The 26,849-nt window shown below is 46.3% G+C and overlaps 1 protein-coding gene across 1 annotated transcript in view; it reads left to right on the top strand.

Moving 5' to 3' along the window:
- Nucleotides 1-26,849, top strand: part of LOC119849263 (disintegrin and metalloproteinase domain-containing protein 20-like) — a 202,866-nt gene that overhangs the window by 67,082 nt on the left and 108,935 nt on the right. The window contains exon 10 of the mRNA XM_043504014.1: nt 15,722-15,803. Within this exon, the coding sequence (XP_043359949.1) occupies nt 15,722-15,803 (82 nt within the window). The remainder of the gene's footprint in view (nt 1-15,721; nt 15,804-26,849) is intronic.

The following is a 26,849-nucleotide window of genomic DNA, read 5'->3' as shown; positions in this document are numbered from 1 at the left end:
ACAAAGTTCCTGCTCTACCTTGGTGGGTCTTGTGCTTATTGGTGGATTTGCTCGCCTTGGAGCTTCACAGCAGCCCTCAGCTTGGCCGTTTTTCTGAACCTACAGTCCAGGTTGACTCCTCCTGTGTCTGACCAGGAGTTGGGAGGATTTGGGGGGAACCCGGGCCCAACCTCTACTCCGGGTTCCAGCCCAGGGCCCTGTGGAATGCAGCTGTCTAGAGTGCCTCCTGGAACAGCTGTGCAACAGCTACAACTCCCTGGGATACTTCCCCATGGCCTCCTCCAAACACCTTATTTATCCTCACCATAGGACCTTCCTCCTGGTGTCTGATAATGCTTGTACATCTCAGTCCTCCAACAGTATGCACTCTCACTCTCACTCTCACTCTCAGCTCCTCTTGCTCCCAGCTCCTTCCACGCACACCACAAATTGAAGTGAGCTCCTTTTTAAAACGCAGGTGCCCTGATTAATCTGCCTTAATTGATTCTATCAGCTTCTTGATTGGCTGCAGGTGTTCTAATATGCCTGTCTTAATTGTCTCTAGAAGGTTCCTGATTGTTCTGGAACCTTCCCTGTTACCTTACCCAGGGAAAAGGGACCTACTTAGCCTGGGGCTAATATATCTGCCTTCTATTACTCTCCTATAGCCATCTAGCCTGACCCTGTCACAATATATTACAGCACTTGATGTCTGATGTGTCCATTTATTCTTTTGTGTAGGGAAAAAAAAGAATAAATGGACACAAATCAGACATCAAGAATTGTAACATTTAAACACCAGTAGGAGAGTGCTTCAATCTCCCTGGACACTCAATAACAGACTTAAAAGTGTCCATTCTTCAACAAAAAAAAACCCCTTCAAAAACAGACTTCAGTGAGAAACTGCAGAACTGGAATTAATTTGCAAACTTGACACCATCAGATTAGGCCTGAATAAAGACTGGGAGGGGCTGGGTCACTACAAAAAGTAATTTTCCCTCTGTTGATACTCACCCCTTCTTGTCAACTGTTGGGAATGGGCCACATCCACCCTCATTAGCACTACAAAAAGTAATTTTCCCCTCTGTTGATATTCACCCCTTCTTGTCAACTGTTGGGAATAGACTACATCTACCCTGTCTGAATTGGTCTCGTTAGCACTGACCCCCCCCCACACACTTGGTAAGGCAACTTCCGTCTTTTCAGGCGCTGTAATATATATCCTGCCTACTGCCTTTTTCACTCCATGCATCTGATGAAGTGGGTTTTAGCCCATGAAAGCTTATGCACAAGTAAATGTGTTAATCTCTAAGGTGCCACAAGGACTCCTCATTGTTTTTTAGTATAACTTGGGTTTTATGCCTTATTGGAGACTCCCTCCTCATAGTCTGAGATTATACTTAAGAGTCCAAGGGCTCAATAATTGTGTTTCCTGCCCTTGCTCCTTCACTGTCAGTGACAATCACATTCTCTGACTCTACTGCTTGGATGAGACGCATATCCCTGCAAAGTGCAGAATTTGTGTCTTGTTTCCACCAAGACTTGGGCGAAGCTCATGACCTTCATCAAGGAAATACCTAACGGAGAAGATATGAGGCCCCACTCTGACCCAAGCCAGGGAAACCCCCTTGTATATCAGCCCCAACAGGTAAGCAGTGCCCCTCCAAGCACATGCTTAGGAGCGGAGTCTGCAGGTCCTGAGCCCAACGATTTTTCTCCATGGCTTCCCATGAGAGTAGGGTGCAATCTCTTGAGAGCAAGGACAGATCCCCATCCAGGACTGTCCACAAGAGGTGTGATCCCTCCCCGAGCCCATCGAAGTAGGGTGAGCCTTCATGCATGGATCCTAAGAGACCATCTGGAAGCCCCCAGGGCAAGCATGAAAGAAAGATCTTGTTCCATCAGTGATTCTCTCTGTGAAACGCACAGTCATCTGCAGTGCAGGAATGCAGGTCTGGACCTATCATTCATATCAGCTTCCTCACCCAAGGATTGCACTACCTCCCAAGGGGTGCCAGAACAATCGGTCCTGACCGTCAGAACCCCCTGGACACTGGGATACACAGAGACATACATGACACTGGAGGATACCTTCCTCCCTTATTCACAGTCTCCCATCCTCTCTGGCCCAGGCCTCCTCAGGGACATTGCTACACTGAAGGAGGATACTACTTCAGTTTCTCAGAAGCCGTCTCCACTCCAGCCATCAGGCATGAGTGCCCCAGTACTGATTTCTCCACCATTGGAAGGGGAGCAGTTTTTGGATTCAGACTTGTCAGACCTTTTGGCCACTCGTCCATCTCCTTGGAGAGAGACAAGTTCTGATGGTCAGTTGAGATCAAGGTGCTACCCCTCCAGATATGACTTCCCCAGGGATCGCTGGTACCCAATGCAAACAGGTCATCCACAATCAGTGGAGCCCTTTTTCTAGCCTTATTGAGGCCCATGGGATCTCTATGACATAGCCCAGGACCCAAGTAGGAATCCTACCACATTTTTCTTCTCAGCTCCCACTGGATCCATTAGAGTATGAAGAGGAGCATATTGACCCATATCTACAGGTACTGATAGTCTCTTCATCCTTGTCTCCAGATGAAGCAGTCCCTCCTTCCTCTCCATCTCTTCTGGACAATTATAGGCAGTACCAGAAGCTACTACAGAGGATTGCCAATGACTTTTGGATACTGATGGAGGAGGTCCAGGACCCACAAAAGCCAACTCCTGGATATTTTGTAACCTGCAGGCCCAAGTAAGGTGGCACTTCCAGGTAATAAGACCATTATGAAGCTGATTAGATTGGCCTGACACATTTCAGCATTCTGTGCCCCCACATGTAAGAGTCGAGAGGTGCTCTTTTGTTCCCTATAAGGGAGCTGAATTTCTTTTCTCCCATCCAGCCCCCAACTGCAACAGCAAAGGAACAACCTGATTAGCAAGGGCTAAAAGAGGTTGATTTCCTGGGGAAATATGTCTTTTCTTCTACGGGACTGGAATTTCATATTGCTAACAATCGGATCTTGTTAGCAAAATATGATTGTAACAGCTGTTCCAGGCTAGTGGACTTTAAGGACAACCCTGAGGATAGAGTCCAATTTTGGTCCTTCATTGAAGAGGACAAGTTAGTGGCAAGAACATCCCTTCATGCTGCAGTGGATGCATCCAGAGACCTGGCCACTGGTATAATCATGAGGAGACATTCTTAGCTACAGTCTTTGTGTTTCCCCAGGGAGGTCCAGAATACCATACAGGACCTTCCCTGTGATAAGTGGAATCTCTTTAATGAGAAATGTATGAGTTCCTGCACTTTTGAAAGAGCTCAAGATTGACTTTTCACTCCCTGGGGATTTACACTCTGGTCCCAAGGAGAAAACACCAGAGACAAGCATATTGGCCAAGGCCACTCAAGTGTTCTACCACCAGCATCCTTTGATCATGACAGACAGTTGACTCTTCGAAATTATCAATCAAGGTCACTCTATCGAGTTCATCACTGTCTCCCTTCACAAACCCCCTTCCTGGTCCCCCTTCAGGGACCACTTTCACAGGGTGATTCTTCATCAGGTTGCAGACTCCCTCCTGCAGTGTATCTCATCTGAGTCTCAAGGTAAATGTTTCTGTTGACTGTATTTACTAGTTCCCAAAAACACAGAGAATGGAGACCCATTCTGGACCTCTGGCAACTCAACATCTTTTTTCTGAAAGTTCAAATTCAGGATGATTAAGTTAGCATCAATAATCCCCTCCCTTCAGAAGAGGATGTGGTTTGTGGTTCTCAACAGGAAAGACACAGGCTTTCATTTAGACATTCATCCCGATAGAGAAAATTCCTGTGGTTTATTGTTGGCAGAGAACATTTCCATTTCAGAGTTCTTTCCTTTGAGCTAGTAACAGCAACCAGAGTGCTTACACAAGATTTTCTTTGTGGTGACAGCCCAAATGAGATGTCAGAGTCATCCAGTTTTCTCATCTCTGGATGATTGGCTCTTGGTAGGTTGCTCCTGCCAAGAGGTCAGATCACTGATGGAGTTTCTGCTTCATCTTCTAGCAGCCCTGGGTATCTGCATAAACATAGAAAAGTTATTTATCACCCACAGAGATGATAAACAACATCAGGGTCTGTTTCTGTGACAACATTCTTTCCCACAGAAAGATTTCCATTAATGAGCAACCTGATAACAAGGATACTTGCACACCAAGAACTACGGTGAGAATGTGCCTTTTGGTGTTAGACTATGGGCTAGTCTACACTGGCAATGTTAAAGCACAGCCGCGGCAGCGCTTTAACGTGCCTTGTGTAGTCACGGCAGGGTGCTGGGAAAAAGCTCTCCCAGCACTCTAAAAAAAACACATCCACGAGGGACATAGGGGTGCACTGTCTACACTGATGCTTTACACGCTGAAACTTGCTGAACTCGGGGGTGTTTTTGCACACCCGTGAGCAAGAAAGTTGCAGCGCTGTAAAGTGGCAGTGTAGACAAGCCCTATATGGCCTTGTGTACTTTTGTGATGGTGTTTTGCAAGTCTTCCTCCACAATGTCTGCAGGCCTGTCTCCAGTTGGTCTACTCACCAGATAGATCACATCAATACCAGAGCGACTGTTCTCACCAGAGTCATCGCATCCCTCATCTGGTGGTTGAATCAAAAAAGAGTGAGAAAGGGTGTTCCTTTCAACTCTCCTATCCCTGTCACCATCATAGCAGACACTTCTCTTCTGGGGTGCCCACCTGAAAAGCCACACTGCTCAAGATACCTCAACCCCATGGAAGACCAGACTGCACATCAATATACTAGAACTGAGAGTTGTCCATCTGGCTTTCACAACCTTTCTCCCACTTACACATTAAATTCATATCTAAGTGATGTCAGACAATATTACCATTGTCTTTTACATGAACAAACAGTTCAGAGCAAAATTTCTTTCTGTTTGCCTGGAAGCAGTCAGACTTCGTAAGTGTTGCTTCAGAAACCGCATCACTATCCAAACTGTATACCTACCTGCAGATAAGCTGAGCAGGCATTTCTCTGTGGACGACGAGTGAGAGGTTCACGACTCTGCCCTGAGAAAAATATTCACTCAGTGGGGTACATCTGTTCCCAAATGAACAGAATACTTCTCTGTTTTTCGCCAGAGGAGCTATGGGTCACAGCTGCCAAAACTACACTCTCCTATTGTCATGGAAAAACAATCTGAGATATGCCTTTTCTCCCATTCCCCTGGTACCATAGGTCCTGAGAAAGATCCATCATGACAAGGCTAGAGTCATTTTCCTAGCACCCAGTTGGTCCAGGTGTTTTGATTCCCAGAGCTCTTCAAAACATAAGCCCGTCACCAATCAGGATCCACTCCTTTTCAGACCTCCTAACTCAAGAGGGGGGAAGAATCAGACACCCTAATCCGAATTTTCTCTGTCTCATGACCTGGTGTTTGGATGGGCATTGGAAATAGAATACTCCTCTTCTTCACCTTTTCAGGCTGTCCATACCTAAAATAGGAATGATTCAAGTAGGACCTGCTACCTAGCTAAATGGAGATGTTTCTCTGCATGGGTGTAGCATAATCATCCTTCTCCAGGTACTGCAGGTATTCTGGTCATTTTGGATTATCTCTGGTCTCTAAAAGTTTAAACCTTTCCATTAGCTTGCTATGGGTCCATTTCACAGCAATTAGTGCCTTTCTCTCTCCAGCAGACAGACATTTTGTTTTCACTCACCCAAGTACCATTCCTCCAGTGGTCAAACCTTCACCACAATGGGACCTCAGTCTTGTCCTGTGAACACTCAGCAGACCACTATTTGAAGCCCTGGTAACATGTTCCATGTCCTACCTGTCCATAAAAGTTGCATTTTTAGTAGTTATCACTGTGGTCAGGAGAGTAAGTGAGTTGGGAGCCCTCATGGCAGACCCCTCTTTTATGGATTTTCACAGGGAAAACATCTCCCATCGCCTCTATTCTAAGTTCCTCCCCAAGATTATTTGTGAATTCCATGTCAACCAAAGTATCCTTTGACCTGTCTTTTTTTCTGAAGCCTCTTGCTTCTGTCGAAGAGAAGAGACTTCTTTCTCTGAATGTCAGATGTGTCTTGGTTAGTATGGAGTCAGGGCATACTCCACAAGAGCACAAAACTGCCTCTACAGCATCCCTGCAGGAAGTTCCAATACTAGACATATGCAGGGCAGCCACCTGGAGCTCCATCCACATGTTTGCTAGATATGAAATGCTGGGTGAGGCCACTGCTGCAGGTGGGACAGTGGGAACTGAAGGACTGAAAGCATCTTGGCTGCTGGCTTCCTTGCACTCCCTTCCAGTTTGAGCATTGCTTGTTCATCATCCACATGTGGAATACACTTAGGGACCAGCACTTGAAGAAGAAATTGAGGTTACTCATCTGTAACTGGAGGTTCTTCAAGATGTGTGGTCCCTATATGAATTCTACTACCTGCCCTCCGTACCTTCTGTTTTGGTTTCTGTTGGGTTCGCAGTAAGAAGACGAACTGGAGAGGCATCAGCCTGTGCTGCTTCCTATGTCCTTGGTTGGAAGCACTAGGCCGTCTTCTATGCATGTGTAGGCCAACGGACACTGCTTGTTAGAATTTCCAGACTCGGGCACATGGTGTGCATGCAGTACCCTGTGTGTGGCATACTGATAAAGACCACACATCTTGCAGAACTTCCAGTTTACAAGCAAGAAAATTGAGGTTTTTTTTTTTTTTAATTTCTAGTTAGTTTTGTTGTCTAGTTATAACCAGTCACCTGAAAGGAATTTTATAAGTGCTATAAGTTATAGATTCAGAATTGGAGTTGCTGCATGGGTGAGAAAGTAGGAGAAGGTCCAAAAGTTTTCATATTTCTGATTGGACAAGTTGCTGTTTATTAACAGGGATGCTTGGGCATCATGATCCAGAAGTTAGGAGTCTGTGTTTGAAGACGCAGAAAATAAATTAAGCTGATGAAACTGTGGATTTAATTTCCTTGATTATTTTTACTTACTCTTTCATAATGCCCTTCATTCTCGCTCTCCAAGGCCCATATTCAGCTAACTTTTTAGCATGTGGTTAAATCCCTTTGAAATCATTGGAACTTTGCTAAATGGGAACCTGAAAGTGCAGGCAGAAATAGTAGGAGTATTCAGAGCCCACCAACAGCCCTATCATCTCAAGATCAGGTACCAGAATTCTTGAAGGCAATTTCTAGAATTAAATCACCTGTCAGATATCCTGCAGCAAAGTGAAATCAGCAGCTGGAAACAAATAGATCCTTTATAACATCATATAAAAGTTCACATCCTGGGTGTATCTATATACTTTTACCAAATACTGTAAAATAAACTTCAATTCATTGGGTGATGATGGGCCTTTCTAAGCTGCCATGTTTATATAAATACTTTCATTGCACCTTTTTCTGTACTACCGTAAACCAGTTAACAAGTAGTGAAGATAATTTGGGTCAAAGCATCAGATGATATAGATTGGTATAGCTCCATTAAAGCCAATTTACACCAGCTGAGGATCTGGCCCTATGTATGTGAGAATGGGACAACTGCATTCTTACATGTATATTTGTCCTCACATAACATAAGTGACTTATCAAGAGCAAGAAGACAACCTTCATGTATTTCAGAGTAGCAGCCGTGTTAGTCTGTATTCGCAAAAAGAAAAGGAGTACTTGTGGCACCTTAGAGACTAACAAATTTATTTGAGCATAAGCTTTCCTGAGCTACAACTCACTTCATCGGATGCATTCAGTGGAAAATACAGTAGGGAGATTTATATACACAGAGAACATGAAACAATGGGTGTTATCATACACACTGTAAGGAGAGCGATCACTTAAGATGAGCCATTACCAGCAGGAGTTGTGGGGGAGGAAGAAAACCTTTTGTAGTGATAATCAAGGTGGGCCATTTCCAGCAGTTGACAAGAACGTCTGAGGAACAGTGGGGAGTGGGGGGGAATAACATGGGGAAATAGTTTTACTTTGTGTAATGAACCATCCACTCCCAGTCTCTATTCAAGTCTAAGTTAATTGTATCTAGTTTGCAAATTAATTCCAATTCAGCAGTCTCTCGTTGGAGTCTATTTCTGAAGTTTTTTTGTTGAAGAATAGCCACTCTTAGGTCTGTAATCGAGTGACCAAAGAGATTGAAGTGTTCTCCGACTGGTTTCTGAATGTTATAATTCTTGACGTCTGATTTGTGTCCATTTATTCTTTTACATAGAGACTGTCCAGTTTGACCAATGTACATGGCAGAGGGTCATTGCTGGCACATGATGGCATATATCACATTGGTAGATGCACAGGTAAACGAGCCTCTGATAGTGTAGCTGATGTGATTAGAACCTATGATGGTGTCCCCTGAATAGATATGTGGACACAGTTGGCAGTGGGCTTTGTTGCAAGGACAGGTTCCTCGGTTAGTGGTTCTGTTGTGTGGTGTGTGGTTGCTAGTGAGTATTTGCTTCAGGTTGGGGGACTGTCTGTAAGCAAGGTCTGGCCCATCTCCCAGGATCTGTGAGAGTGATTGGCCGTCCTTCAGGATAGGTTGTAGATCCTTGATAATGTGTTGGAGAGGTTTTAGTTGAGGGCTGAAGGTGATGGCTAGTGGCGTTCTGTTATTTTCTTTGTTGGGCCTGTCCTGTAGTAGGTGACTTCTGGGTACTCTTCTGGCTCTGTCAATCTGTTTCTTCACTTCAGCAGGTGGGTATTGTAGTTGTAAAAATGCTTGATAGAGATCTTGTCGGTGTTTGTCTCTGTCTGAGGGGTTGGAGCAAATGCGGTTGTATCGTAGAGCTTGGCTGTAGACAATGGATTGTGTGGTGTGATCTGGGTGAAAGCTGGAGGCATGTAGGTAGGAAAATAGCGGTCAGTAGGTTTCCGGTATAGGATGGTGTTTATGTGACCATCGCTTATTAGCACCGTAGTGTCCAGGAAGTGGATCTCTTGTGTGGACTGGTCCAGGCAGAGGTTGATGGTGGGATGGAAATTGTTGAAATCATGGTGGAATTCCTCAAAGGCTTCTTTTCCATGGGTCCATGGGTCATGTGGTGCTTCTGTTAAGTGTTGGGTTTTTTTGTGTTTGGTGCAAATTCACTATCATACAAATCCACTGGAGTTTGCATTACCAATCTCCTACTGAAAGTAGCAATGATTAGATTTCCTTAAACTGCTCTATTCAGAACTAAAAGAGAACAATTGGGCCAGTCCTCCAAATATACCAACTTAATGTAGGAGGGATGTCCAGGAAAAAAGTGGATTACCTCTCGAGGCCTCTCAAAGATCATCATATTGACATTGTGGCTTTCAAGAAACACATATGAAAGAAGACGACAAAGCTGCCAGACATAAAAATCTATGGCTATAGCAAAATCACTGCTGTCAACCATACAAAATATGAGCTAGGAGTGTACACGTGGAATGGATTAAAGGATGTAGTAAAGGATTAAGGTTTCAGAGTAGCAGCCGTGTTAGTCTGTATTCTCAAAAAGAAAAGGAGTACTTGTGGCACCTTAGAGACTAACAAATTAGTGCATCCGATGAAGTGAGCTGTAGCTCACGAAAGCTTATGCTCTAATAAATTTGTTAGTCTCTAAGGTGCCACAAGTACTCCTTTTCTTTTTGTAAAGGATTAAGTAAAGGATTAGTAAAGGATTAAAGGATAAGGATAAGTGCAGGGTCCTGCACTTAGGATGGAAGAATCCAATGCACCGCTACAGACTAGGGACCGAATGGCTCGGCAGCAGTTCTGCGGAAAAGGACCTAGGGGTGACAGTGGACGAGAAGCTGGATATGAGTCAGCAGTGTGCCCTTGTTGCCAAGAAGGCCAATGGCATTTTGGGATGTATAAGTAGGGGCATAGCGAGCAGATCGAGGGACGTGATCGTTCCCCTCTATTCGACACTGGTGAGGCCTCATCTGGAGTACTGTGTCCAGTTTTGGGCCCCACACTACAAGAAGGATGTGGATAAATTGGAAAGAGTACAGCGAAGGGCAACAAAAATGATTAGGGGTCTAGAGCACATGACTTACGAGGAGAGGCTGAGGGAGCTGGGATTGTTTAGTCTGCAGAAGAGAAGAATGAGGGGGGATTTGATAGCTGCTTTCAACTACCTGAAAGGGGGTTTCAAAGAGGATGGCTCTAGACTGTTCTCAATGGTAGCAGATGACAGAACGAGGAGTAATGGTCTCAAGTTGCAATGGGGGAGGTTTAGATTGGATATTAGGAAAAACTTTTTCACTAAGAGGGTGGTGAAACACTGGAATGCGTTGCCTAGGGAGGTGGTAGAATCTCCTTCCTTGGAGGTTTTTAAGGTCAGGCTTGACAAAGCCCTGGCTAGGATGATTTAACTGGGACTTGGTCCTGCTTTGAGCAGGGGGTTGGACTAGATGACCTTCTGGGGTCCCTTCCAACCCTGATATTCTATGATTCTATGATTCTATGTAGAAGTTTTGGAAGAATCATCAACTAGCAGAAGAGAGATCAGCATGATTAGAGTCAGGGACATCATTATAGTAAACATATAGAAGCCACGTAACATAATGTGGCCTGATCTCATCTTCTCTTCCCTTCCTCATCCGGCCATCTACATAGGCAATTTTAACAGCCATCACAAAGACTGAGGATACTGCTCAAATAACATAGCCAGGGAACAGAGCACAGAATGGGCCTCCCTCAAAGACCTCCACCTGCTCTATGATCTGAAGCAATCCATATCTTTTCTGTCTGCAAGTTAGATAATGGATCACAACCCTGAACTGTGTTTTGTGACCCATAATAGCACAGGCATCCCACTGGCCACAAGAACCATCTTGAGTGACTTCCTGCATAGCCAACATCACCCAATTATCCTCCAGATATGCCTGGAAGAGCCTCTTCTGCAGTCGGTGCCAAAGCTGTGTTGTAATTTCCATAAGGCTGACTGGCCCACCTACACTTCAGAAACAAAACATTGGATCCCACGGCTCGAACTGATACCTAGAAACTTTGGCCATTTTACAAACATCCTAAAATTGACCACAAAGAAGTACATCCTATGCGGTCACCACAAGGCTTTCACCCCCTGCTGGACAAAATCTGAGTCTCTACTGAGGAAATAGAAAAGGAGCATGTGATGGAAGCTGCCCCTCACTGGCTGGCAGAGGGTTAATAGCAGCCCTTGGAGTGTCTGTGCAGAACCCAGCCAATCAGAGGAAGGCTTAGAAGCAGCCAATCAGGGCCAGGCTGGGCCCTATAACAAGGGCTGCAGGGCAGAGAGGAGCTCAGTCTCTCCCTGGAGCTTGAGGGAGAAGGACTGGCTACCTGTAAACAGAAATACCTGGGACAGAGCAGTGCTGGGCAGAGTCAGAAGAGCAAGCGGAGCTCCAGCCTGGCTGGCTCCCAGACTGATACAGAGGCCGAGTAAGTGCTGCAGCTGTGGTGAAGTGGCCCATGGAAAGCAGATAGCGGCAGAGGGGAAGGAAATGCAGTGAGTGGCTACCAGATATAGGGTCCCTGGTTCGGGTCTCAGAGTAGTGGATGGGCCTGCATCCCCCCTGCCATTTTCCACACTGGCCACCAAGGGAAGTGGCCATTGAAAGGTCTGCAGTTTTCCCCTGAGCAAGGGGTTGGACTGGGGCTGCAGTTTGCCACTGCGGCGAGAGGCCAGGTGAAGGACTGCCATTTCCCCTGGAATGGGGGAGACAATGGAGTTGGGGCACAGCTGGAGGGCCATGCGCTGAAGAGGACGTCACTGTTCAGAAGCGACGTGGTTCCCACAGACAGCAAAGACTGTGGAAACACCACAAGAGGAGTGTGCCATGTTGGTTGAGAGAGCTAATTCCCAGAGCAACCAGCAGGAGGCAGCTTGGTGGTTAGAGTTTACCAGTTACACGTGGTGGAGAATGCGGGCACATGGTCGCCCTGATCCAAGGGGAAGATGGAAGACTGTGAGAGCAGTTGCCTGCTAGAGACACTGAAAGACAGTGAGGGTGGAGAAAATGGACTATTATTGGATGGCCTATGTGGCCCAGATTGCTGAGCAACATTGGTGTCCATGTAAGCTGCTGTGGCAGTGGGACCATAGACCCCGTATACTTTATAAACCAGACACCTGGGACTGGAGGCTGGTGCTGGGGTCTAAGATCTGTTTTGCCTGTGGGCAAAGGGGACTCAACCAAAGAGAGTGCCCCTACTGGGATGGAGCACAGAGGCCCCACCTGTGAAAGGAAGAAACTGGGAAAGCACCCCCTGTGAGCTTAACAGGAGGGCCCTGAACTGGTTGGGCCTGTGGGGAGCCTGGGAACAGAAAGAGGGAGTACCTCTATGGGACTTGCAGGGCCCGGGCTAAGCCCAAAACAAACTGTGGGAGGGCCATGACCAAAGAAAGGCACAGGAGGTGCTTCCTTTGCCACAACGAGGGCTATTTAAGAAGGCTCTTCTCCCAGAGAAGGAGCGGGAGGCCAGAGGATCAGGCTCAGTCTGAGACTGCCCCAAAGGAGGGGGTGGTGAGGACCAAGGCCCAAGAAGGGAAATTATCTGGGGCAGAGGGCCCCCAGATAAATAAGGAAATCTGCGCAAGGGCAAGACAGGCCACGGTGGAGTCCCAAACAGATGGGGGAACCCACAAGGGAGAGGGACTGGCTACGGTGGGAACCCAGATACTAGAAGAAGGAAGCAGGTTGCTTCTTTCAGTGGAGAGCCTGCAGCAGGAGTAAGACATCCTGTGGGTCCAGCTGTGAGGGAAGCTGGGGAAATAGACACCCACCCCCCGGTAGTGTGTGTGTGGAGGGTGAGGGTGTGTGATGGGGAAGCTGCCCCTCACTGGCTGGCAAAGGGTTAATAGCAGCCTTTGGAGTGTCTGCACAGAACCCAGCTAATCAGAGGAAGGTTTAGAAGCAGCCAGTCAGAGCCAGGCTGGGCCCTACACCAAGGGCTGCAGGGCAGAGAGGAGCTCAGTCTCTTCCTGGAGCTTGAGGGACAAGGACTGGCAACCTGTAGAGAGAAATACCTGGGACAGAGCAGTGCTGGGCAGGGTCAGGAGAGCAAGCGGAGCTCCGGCCTGGCTGACTCCCAGACTGTGGGGTTGATACAGAGACCGAGTAAGTGCTGGGGCTATAGGGAAGTGGCCCAGGGAAAGCAGGTGCGGCAGAGGTGAAGGAGAGGCAGTGAGTGACTACCAGATTGGGGCCAAGAGTACTGGGTGGGCCTGCCCCCCCCATTTGCCCCACTGGCCGCTGAGGGAAGTGGCCAGCCAAAGGACTCCAGTTTGCCCCTGAGCAAGGGGCTGGATTAGGGTCTGCAGTTCACCACTGCAGCAAGAGGTCGGGCGAAGGACTGCTGGTTCCCGCTAAGTGGGGAGACAACAGAGTTGGGGCACATGGTCAGGGAGTGACGTGGGTCCCCACAGACAGTGGAGAAGCAGCGACAGAGAGTGAGACACCACAAGAGGAGGGCGTCCTGCTGATGGACAGAGCTATTTTCCAGAGCAACCAGCAGGAGGTGCCATGGTGGTGAGCATAACCCATTATGGCAGCAACCCAGATAAAGCCACTGCGCTGCTTCAGGCCTTGAATTCGGTGCTCCTGGAAATGTGGGAAGAGAGTGCTGAATCTTGATTTCACCCATTCGAGCTGCAAGGCATGGGCTCTTTTGTGGCAACTTGGAGGATCCCATCCAGTAATGCTACACCTGGCAAAGGTAACTGAAAATGCTGTCACCTCTCATCTTCTTTCTAACAGCAAGATGCCAACAGTGCTGAGGCTAGATTACGTGCCAGGAGGTCCAGCGGCAATTCTGCAGAAACTTCACCAATGCCCGGAGGAATCTCCACTCTCCTCTGCATACTCTGTTGCAGAGATCAATGTTGTGCTATCGGAAACCAAAAGCTGGAAAGCTAATGAGATTGACGGCATTCCTCCAGAGTTTCTCAAGAACGTGGGGAGACATTGATGGGAATGGCTGGCAGTGCTTTTTATTGCTGTGCATAGAACCAGAGAAGTGCCAACAAGCTGGCAACAGGCAACAGTGTTTGCCTACTGAAGCCTGGGAAACTCCCAGAGGATGCAGCCAGCTACCACCTCATCTCTCTCCTTTCAACTATCAACAAGCTCATGGAATGGGTGCTACTCCTCCATCTGTCTGACATTATCGAAGACATCCTCCCAGTGGAGCAGGCAGGATTTTGCCTGAAGAGGAACTGCTGTGACCAAGTGGCATCACTTACCAGCCACATTGACAGGATTCCAACGTAAATTGAAGACAGGGATTGCCCTTGTTGATTTGTACTTGGTATACGGCACCATCTTGAGACAGGGCCTCCTCCTCAAGATTCCCCATGTAATTCACTGCTAGCAAACAATCCATCTCTTGGTGGCAATAACTAGGGACTGCCGCTTTGAGGTACACCTTAATGGCCACATCAGCAGACGAAGAGCTCTTAACTCAGGCATCCTTCAGGGCTCCATCATGGCCCCAATACTTTTTAATCTATGTGCCATGGATATACCAATCACAGAGTTGAGGAAATTTGTACATGTGGATGGCATTGTCCTACCTGCTTAGCACACAAGCCTCCATGCCATCAGCTGCACCCTAATCCAAGATTTTAGCACAATGGCTAATTATTTCCAACGCTGGAAACTTAGGCCTAAACTGAAAAAAAACCATGATGATTACTTTCCAACTGAACAAACTTGATGTGCAGTTCTGAGGTGAGAATGTCAGCCATGAGACTAAACCAAAGTATCTTAGCATTACACTGGACCAGAGTTTGACCTTCCAACAAGATTTTGAGAACACCCATTAAAGTCAGGTCTCGTGTCACCCTTATCAGGAAAATGGCCAGAACATCCTGGGGCTCCAATCTACAGATCCTATGAACTGCAACAATTCCCTTTGTATATTCTGTGGCTGAATAGTGTGCACCAGTATGGTCTCACACCATTCACACTAAACTCCTTAATACCCAATTCAATAATGCCATGTGCATAGTGTTAGGGATGCTCAGATCAACTCCATTTGATTGGTCCTGGTCATATCGCATATCCAGCCTCCACAGATTAGAAGAGCTGCCCAGACATCTCACTTTCTCAGCTATGTCAATGCAAACAGCAAAAATTGCATGATGATCTGCACAACCTGCCAAAGACAAGATTAAAATCTCACAACCCTCTATGGAACCGCTTCAAGTCCCTTACACTTAACTTCAACATTGAGGCTCAATGGAGAGCGACGTGGAGTGTTTCGATGGCTCAAAACAAACAGCTCATCATCGACCCCACCAAGGAACCACTGGGTTTTGACTTATGTTGGAAAGACTGGTGCAGCTTGAATCACATCAGGACATCTCATGGGAGATGTGGACAAACCCTCTAAATGTAAAATGAGGCAAACACCGGTATGCAACAGCATGCTGGCTATCAAACCTAGATATAGATTTGTTATTGTTGCTACCAAGGCATGTGGAAGAAGTGACTTATCTTTTAATACGGTCACTGGTCTCAGCAGAAGACACTTCAGTAAAGATGTTTTCAGTTGGTTCTGATGGGGCAGACTTTAGCTTGTAAGTAATTCTGGATAGGTGGACATTTATGTTATGAGAAGACATATTTACAAGTAAGAGCATAATGTTTTCTTATAGATCTAAATACGGATCTTATTTTTCACTCTTATTTATACTGAATTTATTTACAGCTATAAATAACAATTTAATATCAAATGAAATTCTGTATTTACTGTATTTACACTTACTTTTATTTTGTATTTTAGGGGTGGAAAATATCCAGGGATTGATGGATATTCCTATGGAGACTATCTGTGCACTGGTACTCCCTCAGTAGCTACTGTCAAAGTATGTGAAATATAGTCTATAGTATGTACACTTCAAAAATTGATATTTTAATTAATATAAATATTTTCTTTGTAACATTACACTAAGTGATTGTTTCATAGCATTTAAGTCTAGAACTATTAGATTATCTAGACTGACATCCTGTATGTCACAGGGCATTAAATTTCACCCAGTTATCCCTAGATAAAGCCCAATGACTTTAGTCAGACCAAAGGCTTTCAGTCCTTAGATGACTAAACTGTTGTGTGCCACAGCAGAGAATGGAAGAGACCAAGGTGCCACCAGGGCTCCTGCAATGCAGGGAGTTGACTAGGTGAGCTATGCCTAGATGATTTCAGGATGTAATCCATGTCCCATACTGCAGAAGAAGGAGGAAAAACCTCAACGTCCCAGTCAAGCAGATCTGGGGGAAATCCCTTCCTTAAAATCTGGTGATCAGCTGAACCCTGAGGATATGAACAAGGCATACCAGCCAGTCATCTAAGAAGGAGGACTCCCTGCACCTCCTCAAAGTCCTAGTCCACCCATCCAGTGTCTCATCTCCAGTTGTGGGTAATTGAATACATTCTGATGAGTCAGAAGAAGGTGGGGGGGAAAAACCCAGAGTACATTTGATCAATTGTGCATTTTGGAGGCAGGGGAAATCCTTCCTGACCCCTACAAATACCTGAAACCCTGAAACATTCAATTTGATTATATTCCTTTGTCCTAATGCAGAGCTGCAAGTGTTATGAGCATGTTGAGGGCAATGCAAAGCTTTCTGTTCTCCATGGCTCATGAAGAGAGGTAATGAACAGGGGATTCATAGATTCACAGAAGTCACTCAGGAGGGACCACTATGACCATCCAGCCAACCATCCACACACAAAGGCCATAGAATTTCTCCCAGAATCTTGATTAAAGCATATCTTTTAGAAAGATACCTAATGGCTATGAATTTACATCTTATTTCAAGGTTGAATTTGTTTAACTTTAACTTCCAACCATTGGAATTTGTTATGGCTTTGTCAGCAAGTCTGAAACTCCCCCCTCTTTATCAGATATCTGGTCCATGTGTAAAAAGCTATACACAGCAATCAAGTTGCCTCTCAACCATCTCTTTAATAAGATGAATAAATTGAGCTCCTTAAGCCTCATGTCATAAAACTTGTTCTTCTTTAAATGCTTGCTCATATTCATTCCTCCATGTTAGGTGTATGCATGCCATCTGCACAATCATTGGAGATTTTTTTCCTCAGTGGTATCTGTCGGGCCGCCTCTAATGCCCTTTGGCACTGAGCACTCATGTTCTGATAGGGACGCAGTTGGTTCTTCATCCTCTCAGTTCCTTCTTACCTCCTATGACGGTTGCTGGAACAGCTCCTCTTGCTTACTGGTTTCACTATCCCGGTTCTTTATTTTCTCAGTTTGGACCGTTGTAGATTAATTTTATATATAGTTAGTAAACACTTCTTGCCCTGTTAGCGGATTTTTGTCTGCTCCCAGTACTGGGGCATGCCTCATTCCCCGGGTTTCAAGCTCTGTGCCTCCTGTAGCAAGCCCATGCTTGTGAGTGACTCCCTTGTCTGAAGTGCCTGGGAGACTCATATCAGGGACGCTGCCAGATCTGTCAGGACTTCAAGCTCTGTACGAAGAAGGACATGGAGCCAGTCTGACTTGGCACCCAGTATCTCAGCGTCAGTGTGGAGTGCTCTTTCTGACATGAGAGAAACTCTGCACTGTTCTTCGCTGGTACCAAAGAAAAAAACATAAGAAGCAGCTGGCAGAGAGGGGACATTCTCAGACTCTGGAGAAATCTAAGCATGTAGAGTGCCATGGAGTATGACCTGAGTCTGGCCAGTCCTTTACCCCCACTCTGAGGGCAGCATCATCAACTCCACCTCATAGGCAAATTCCATAGAGTCCGGTCCTGGACCATACTGTGATGGGTTGGATCACAGAAACCCCCTTGGGGCTGCCAACTGATGTGCCACAGCTACTTCTGCCCCTGCTTTCCCTTCCAGATTGGGACTCCAGAGCCCTGTTTTGTTGAGCCAGACACGCCAGTCTGCTCCAACACAGACCGAGTCTGAACCACGTGCCCCAGATCTGCAGACTTAACTGAAAGCAACTTAAAAAATGTTCCTATCTTTAACACTCAGATGCACAACTCCCAAAGGGGTCCAAACCTCAAATAAATCCATTTTACCATGTATAAAGCTTATACAGGGTAAACTCATAAATTGTTCATTCTCTATAACACTGATAGAGAGATATGCACAGCTGTTCCTCCCCTCCCCCCCCCCCCGCCAGGTATTAATACATACTCTGGGTTAATAAATAAGTAAAAAGTGATTTTATTAAATACAGAAAGTAGGATTTAAGTAGTTCCAAGTAGTAAGAGACAGAACAAAGTGAATTACTAAGCAAAATAAAATAGAACATGCAAATCTATGTCTAAGAAAACTGAATACAGATAAAAACCTCAACCAGTAAGCTTCCTTTTACAGACTAGTCTCCTTCTAGTGTGGGTCCAACAATCACTCACACCCCCTGTAGTTACTGTCCTTTGTTCCAGTTACTTTCAGGTATCCTTGGGGGTGGAGAGGCTACCTCTTGAGCAAGCTGAAGATAAAATGGAGGGGTCTCCCCAGGGTTTAAATAGACTTTCTCTGGTGGGTAGACACCTCCTCACTCCCCATGTGTAGAATCCCAGCTACAATATGGAGTTTTGGAGTCATGTGGGCCAGTCACATGTCCATGCATGACTCAGAACTTACATGTAGCAGCCATGGGTCACATGCTATCTTGAACGTCCTCAGGTAGACTTCATATGTGGATTGGAGCATTCCAAGATCCATTGTTCCTTAAAAAGAAAAGGAGTACTTGTGGCACCTTAGAGACTAACAAATTTATTTGAGCATAAGCTTTCATGAGCTATAGCTCACTTCATCGGATGCATTCCATGCATCGGAATGCATCCGATGAAGTGAGCTGTAGCTCACGAAAGCTTATGCTCAAATAAATTCATTAGTCTCTAAGGTGCCACAAGTACTCCTTTTCTTTTTGCGAATACAGACTAACATGGCTGCTACTCTGAAACCTATCATTGTTTCTTAAGTGCTTCTTGACTGGGCACTTAATTTGCACACTCCTTTCTCAAGAAGCTGACCAAATGCTTTACAAAGGCTACTTAAAAATCAAGCCAGTACACAGCCAATATTCATAACTTTGAATACAAAAATGATACATGCATACAAATAGGATTAATAGTTTCAGTAGATCATAACCTTTACAGAGATATGTTACATGGTATATGTAGCATAAAACATATTACAGTTATGTCATATATACATTCATGAGCATATTCCCATAAAGCCTTATGGGGTGCACTGTCACACATCCCTTGGCACTGGAAGAGCAATGCGACACCAGCAAGATTGTGGTACCATCTATTCTGGAGGCATTTGTTGCAGCCAGGGACCTGCTGGCACTTTCGGTACCACCACTGACAGCGGTACAAGAGTTGGTGGTGTTGGTACCGGGAAGCAGAAGGGAGCCTGTGGCCCTGGGCTCCCATATCGTACCAGCCACCTCAGTACCATCTAGGCGGAATCTGTCCTTGCTTTTGTCAACCCAGGTATTCCCACCTCAGCACCATTCCCCAGCACCGATGGATACCTCCCCTCCATGTTCCCTGGAGGAAGGCTCATCATACTTGGAGGTAGAATTGTTTTCCCACTCGAGGAACTGCTGTCAGTTCCTCGCTGGGCAGCCCGACCAGTTGATGGACCTGGGCGCAGGGGTGTTGCTGAGCACTTGGCACATTGAGAACTGGCTTATGCAGATATAACTGCCATTTTGGAACCTCTGGGGTTTTCCCCCCTGTGCAAGGGTTCTTTTCCAGACACTCTTACTCTGTAGTCTCGGAAGGAAGAATGCCCCCATCCTACAATCAGCACGTGACCCGGACTCCAGTACCAAGCCTTAGGACCTAGATTTCTGGGACTCAGTCAGTGCAGAAGAAGAGGAGCAGGACCCCCTTCCAATATAGGCCTCTTCTTTCTCTTCCCTGGATGAGGCAGTGTCTGGGATGCCTGTATCCTCCCCTCATGATGACTTTGCAGCTGACCAGAACTAAAAGTGGAGGTAGTCAAAGAATCCTCCCATAGCCTGGTTGATATTTTGTCCACTCCCAATGACCTTCCCTCTCAATGAGGCCATTATGGTACCAGTTAAAGCCTTGTGGCAAACCATGTTCTCCCTACCTCCCACTGCAAAAAGTGCTGAAAAGAAGTATTTTCTTCCCACCCAAGTCTATGAGTACTAGTACTCTCACCCCCCTCCAGGATTCCTGGTGGTCTTGGCAGCCAATGAGAAGGACAGACAGGGACAGCAAGTAGTGACTCCCAAAGCAAAGGACATAAAGAGACTAGACCTGTTTGGAAGAAAGGTTTATTTTACAGGAGGTCTACAGCTCCACAGCTCCAACCAGCAGGCGTTGCTGGGGAGATACAGTTTTAATGTCTGGAAGTTGATGATGAGATTGAAAGACTGTCTTCCCTAGAAGTCCAGATAGGAGTTCTCTGCTTTGGTGGAGGAAGGGACATCTGTGGCCAGTGGCTCCCCACAGGCCACCATTTTTGGAGGTTGGATCCCTTGCTTCTGCAGTGCTCATGCATATTGTGACAGGGTCAGCCCAGATGGCTACAGAAGAGTGATAGAAGGCAGATAGATTATTCCCAGATTAAGTAGATCCCCTTTCCCTGGGTAAGGTAACGGACAGTTCCAAAACAAGCAGGAACTTGCTGGAACCAGTTAAGGCAGGCAGGCTAATTGGGACACCTGGAGCCAATTAAGAAGAAGCTGCTAGAATCAATTAAAACAGGCTGGCTAATCATGGCACCTGGGTTTAAAAAGGACCTCACTTCAGTTAGGGAGAAGCGCGTAAGGAGCTGGGAGTGAGAGGACGTACAGATGGAAGACTAAGGAGTACAAGCATTATCAGATACCAGGAGGAAGGTCCTGTGGTGAGGATAAAGAAGGTGTTGGGAGGAGGCCATGGGGGAATAGCCCAGGGAGTTGTAGCTGTTATGCAGCTGTTCCAGGAGGCACTCTAGACAGCTGCAATCCACAGGACCTGGGCTGGAACCTGGAGTAGAGGGCGGGCCCAGGTTCCCCCCCAAACCTCCCAACTCCTGATCAGACACAGGAGGAGTTGACGTGGACTGTGGGTTCCACCAAAGGGAAAGGTCTCTGGGCTGTTCCCCTACCCACATGGTGGATCAGCAGAGACTGCGGGGGTTGTTCTTTTTTTCCCCATGCTGGCCAGTGATGAGGTTATCTGAGTGAATGGCAGATTTGAGCCACGAAAGTAGCCAAACTGAGGGCTGCCATGAATCTCTGAGGCGAGCAAATCCGCCATTAAGCGAAGAACCCACCAAGGTAGAGGAGGAACTTTGTCACAATATATATTCTGGGCTCCAGGCCTCGGGTCTACCAATGGAGGTCTAACAGTCCATCCTGAACCTTCCATTTGAATGCACTTTGCTCTTCTTCAAACAAATGGATGTGAAGTTTTATAGCCTGAAAGTTTCTAGAGCCACCCTCAAGTCCCTGGGTCTATATGCCCCAGTGCCTTCGAGGAAACACTTCAGGCCTCAACAACTAGTCCACTTTTCAGCTCTGCTACCATGCCAGGACCTATTTAAGAAGCAAAACGGGGGTTATAAATGCAGACATTTGCCCCTGTCCACTTCAGCCTCACTACTGGGCCATCACAGATACTTGGGAGGCCCCAAGCAGAACTTTTGATGTGGTGCCTGAGGACGTTATACCAGTTCCTGTACCATATCTGTCCACCTTTTGTTTTCAAACCGTCTCTCCTGCTTCAGCCTAGTGTAGTCCTCATCACCTCAGGCCACTGGGTACTGTGTATGGTGGAAGATGGTTGCACTCTCTAGTTTATTTCTACCCCTCCCTGACACCCCCCTTCCCCATCCCTCTTCAGGAACCCTTCTCACAAGCAGCTTTGAGTCCAGGAGGTGCAACCCCTTTTCTGGGTAGGGACCGTGGAGGACGTACCTCAGAGCTTGAGAGGGAAAGAATTTTACTGCCATTATATCCTAATCCCAAAGGCCACAGGGATCTCAGACCCATCCTAGACCTGCATTTCCTCAGCAGTTATCTCAAGAAATGGAAGTTCTGCATGGTCTCCCTGGCCTCCATTATTCCCTCCCTGAGTCCAGGGAACTGATACACTGCCCTCAACTTAAAAGGCACCTATTTTCACATCTCCGTATTTCAGGACCACAGAAGATTTGTCAGGTTCATTGTGAACCAAACCCACTACCAGTTCCCTGTCATCCCCTTCAGCCTGTTGGCAGCCCTTCAGGTATTCACGAAATGCATGGCAATAGTGGTGGCCTTCCTCAGAAGGCAAGGGGTGTGAGTCTACCCTTACCTTGACAACTGGCTGATCATGGGCTCCTCCGAGGCCCAGATGAGAGCCAGCATCCATCTGGTCCAATCTATGTTCCAAGCACGGGCCCTGCTGACAAAAGAGCAGAAGTCAACACTCATCCCCATTCAGGGGACAGAGTTTATAGGTGTGGTGCTTGATTGCACCTGGATCAGAGCCTTCCTCCCAGAGGCTTGCTTCCAGGCAATGTCATCCCTAATATAGCAGGTCAAGGCCCACCCTGTCATGACAGCCCATTTCTGCCTCATACAATTGGGTCATATGGCTGCGTGCACATACATGGTACAACACACGAAACTGCATCTTAGACTTCTTTAAGAATGGCTGGCATCGGCATACTCACCAAACCATCATGATTTGGACTCAGTGCTTACAGTTCCCACCAAGGTTCTCACCTCTCTAGATTGGTGGAGGGACCCCCGGAGGTTGGCTTTGGTATTCCCTTCATCAGTCCCCAACCCTCAGCATCCCCAGTCTTGGATACATCTGAGCTAGGTTGGGGGACTCACCTTGAGCACCTCAGGACTCAACATCTCTGATCCCAGGAGATGTTCTCCTTGCATATAAATGTCAGAGAGCTCAGAGCACTCCATCTAGCATGCCAGGTGTTTTTACTCCAGATTGCAGGCAAGGTTGTGCAAGTCCCTAAGAACAACACAGAAGCCATGTTTTACATCAACAGGCATGGAGGGGCACACTCTTCCCCCCTGTGAAAAGAGGCTATTCACTTGTGGGAATTCTGAGGGAAGCACTTGATCCGCCTTGTAGCTTCTCGCCTTCTGGGATCCTGGATCAATGTGGCAGATCCCCTCAGCAGACCTTACTTCTCTCACTATGAGTGTTCCTTTGTCCCAGTATAGCCACGACCATCTTCTAGTCGTGGGGGACACCCCTCATAGATCTGTTCTCAACCAAGCAGAACAGAAGTCAGCTGTTTTGCTCTCTATGCAGGCAGAGCCTGGGCTTGTTCTAAAATGCCTTCCTGCTTTCTTGGAAAAGCACCTGTTCCTCCCATTTCTCTCATGAACAAAGTCTTACTCAAAGTCAAGCAGGGTAGACTATAGGTTATTTTTAAAGCCCCATGCCAGCACTGGTTCACCTCATTATTGCACCTGTCAGTAGCAACCCTGATGATGCTTCCTCACCTCCCAGACCTGATCTCACAATATCACAGCTGATTGCTCCACCCAAACCTCAAGGCCCTCCACCTGACTGAGGGGAAACTTCATGGTTAAACCCAATGGAGGTGGCCTGTTTGGTGCAAGTCCATCAGTTATTACAAGATAGTAGGAAACCATCTACTAAAGCAAATTATCTTGCCAAGTGAAAGCATTTTTCCATGTGGTAATTCCAGTGAGGCCTCTCACCTGCTAGGTCACTTCTCCAGTCCATGCTGGAGTATCTGCTTCATCTGAAACAGCAGGGCCTAGCCATTTCATCCATTTAGGAACACCTAGCATCCATTTATACTTTCCACCCTCCAGTGGATGGTATGTCGGGTTTTTCTTCACAAAATGTCCATTTGCTTCCTCAAGGACTCAGAGAGACTATACCGCAGATTCACGAATCTGTTCCACCGTGGAACCTAAATCTTGTCCTGTCAAGACTCACAGGCCCTCCCTTTGAGTCACTGGCACGATGCCTTTTGTAATACCTCTCCTGGAAGGTTGACTTCTTGGTAGCAATTACTTCAGCAAGGAGGGTCTGGTTGATCCAGAGCTCTAATGTCAGAACCCCCATATACGGTGTTCTTTAAGGACAAGGTGCAAGTTCACCTTTTCCACACGTTCTCCTTAAGGTGGATTCACAGTTCCATAGTAATCAGGCTATCTTCATCTCAGCATTCTTCCTGAAATCGGATAGGAATAGGGAGGAGCAGCATCTCCACACGCAGGATGTTAGACATGCTCTGGCCTTCTATATCAAATGGTTCTGTAAGTCCACACAGCTCTTTGTGGCAATAGCAAATGGGATGAAAGGCCTGTCAATTTCGGCCCACAGAATTTCATCCTGGATCATGTCCTGCATTCACACGTAATATGAGCAGGCAGGTGCCCCAACTCCTGCCATCATGATCGCCCACTCAACCAGAGCTCAAGTTTCCTCAGAGGCATTTCTGGATATTTCTAGAGTGGCAGCTTGGTCATCGGTGCATAGTTTTTCATCTCATTATGCCATCACCCAGCAGGCTAGAGATGATGCTGGGTTTGGTAGAGCAGTGTTGCAATCCGCATATCTATCAACTCTGACCCCACATCCTAAGGTACCAGTTGTGAGTCACCTAATATGGCATGGGAATGAGCAAGCACTAAGGAAGAAAAAATTGCTTATTATTCTTTCTGTAACTGTTGTTCTTTCACTCATGTCCATTCCACAACCCACTACCCTGCCCCTCGTTCAGAGTTAGCCGGCAAGAAGGAACTGAGAAGGTGCAGAGCCAGCCAGGCCCCTCATATGCACACGAGAGCATGACACCAGAGGGCCAACTATCTGGCCCAATAGATAGCACTGAGGGAAAAATCTCCGTCGACTGTGCACGTGGTGCGTGCACACCTAATGTGGAATGGACATGAGCATCACATCTTGAAGAACAACAATTATAGAAAAGTTAGTATCTGTTTTTTTTCCAGCCCCTGGATCATTTTTGTGGCCCTCCACAAAACTCTCTCCAGTGTTTCCACAACTTTTTTGAAGTGTGGAACTAGAACTGGACACAATATTCTAGTAGCAGTCTTACCAATGTTGTGTACAAAGGCAAGACTACTTTCCTACTTGTATTTCATATTCCTCTTTTCATATGTTCAAGGATTGCATTAGACCTTTTTGCAATAGCATGCACTGACTGTTCACATTGAGGCAATTAGCTTTGATGATCCCCAAGTCCTTCTTATAATCACTGCTTTCCAAGATGGTGTCTTCCATCCTGTACGTATAGCATGCATTTTGTTCATCTTTCTCAGATGTGCTATCTTACATTTGCCTGTATTAAAACACATTTTGTTGGACTGCGATCATTTAATCATGTGGTTCAGATCTATTTGTAACAGTAGTCTGTCTCCCTCATTATTTACTTCCCCACCAATATCTCATCTGCAAACTTTATCAGCCAAGGTATTGTATCATCGTGATGGGGTGTACAGGCCCTGAGGCCCCCTGCTCGAGACCTTGTGATCCTGCCACCCCGCATCCCAGAAAGCAGCGGGGGAGTTGAAACCTCCAAGTGGCCTAGAAAGGCTACAGGGAAGCAGCCAACCTGGACCTAGCCAGCCCATGTAAAAGGAGCTGCAGTAACAGAGTTAGTCAGTTGCTGCCTGGAGCCAGAGGAGTGAGAGCAATGCTCCTGGCTGGTTGAAGGAACTGCAATGCCAGGGAGACAGCAGTTACTGGCAGGGACTGGGGGAGCAAGAAGCAGCACCTGGCTGGCTGCTGGGACTTAAGAAAGACTTCAGCCTGAGCTAAGGGTGAAGGAAAGGTAATGGGAGTCCATGGAGAAGTGGCCCAGGGAAACACAGTAATTAGTACCAGGACGCAGCAGGTGACTGCTTCTTCTAGGGTCCCTGGGTTGCAACCCAGAGTAGCAGGCAGGCCCAGGTTCCCCCCCCCCAAAGACGGTCAGTAATGATGAAAATGTGATACACCCTGGAAGGGGATCAAATGAACTGAACTGAAAGTGACTCAGCTGGAGACCTATTTTCCCAGTTGATACACCCACAGCTTAGTGGTTTTGTTATAATAGCTTTGTAGGGAACACTGTGCCACTTGATCATTTTTACAAGTAAATATCCAGGCACTCTCCAAAGTGAGGGGAATTTAAATCATATTTCTGCCTTAGTCCTTACTCTCACCAGTATGAAGTCAAGAATCCAATTGGTCTGTATCCTGTGCAATTATTTAGAAATATTAAAAATGGACTCCCTACAACCAAGACATGGAAGCAATAGGTGAAAGTTATTTACCTACTCTTATCTTATCTGAAATTGATATCAGTGATCCATTATGACTAAGTTCTTTCTGCTAATCTTCCAAACATAGGGTCTCCATTTTCGCTCTCCCCCATTACCTACTTTTTACTTTCACATGAATGGTGAAAAATTGGAAGTGGATTAGATGAGGTATAACAATGATTCAGTCTGAAAAACCTGCTTTAAGGTGAAAGACTTAAAAAGTTCAATCTATTTGTCTTATCAAAGAGAAGAATCTGAAGCTGGATGAATTTGGATGGGAGATAAGGCAGAGTGAAGTTAATTAACCTTTACAACAGCTTGCTAAGTGTTATGGTGGATTCTTCATCACATGGAGTCTTTAAATCAGGAATTGATGCCCCTATAAAAGAAATGCTTTAGCACAATCAGAAGTTATGGAATAATGTAGGAATTATTGGGTAAAATTCTATGGCTTGGGGACCTTGGCAGAACTAGACATATCAATTGTGAGTGGTTCATTTTTTCCCACCTCTTAAAATGATCTCAGAGGGCAGTGTGAAGAAATTATTCCTTCACCCTGAAAGTTCTCTTGTGGGATTCTAAGTGTTCTAGATATATGTTTGCAAATGATATTATCCAGTGTGTTCATGCAGTCACACAACG

This window comes from Dermochelys coriacea, chromosome 1, assembly GCF_009764565.3.
Source record: "Dermochelys coriacea isolate rDerCor1 chromosome 1, rDerCor1.pri.v4, whole genome shotgun sequence".
NCBI lineage: Eukaryota > Metazoa > Chordata > Testudines > Dermochelyidae > Dermochelys > Dermochelys coriacea.
The sequence above is the reverse complement of the archived record's forward strand: the minus strand, read 5'-3'. Positions and strand labels throughout refer to the sequence as shown.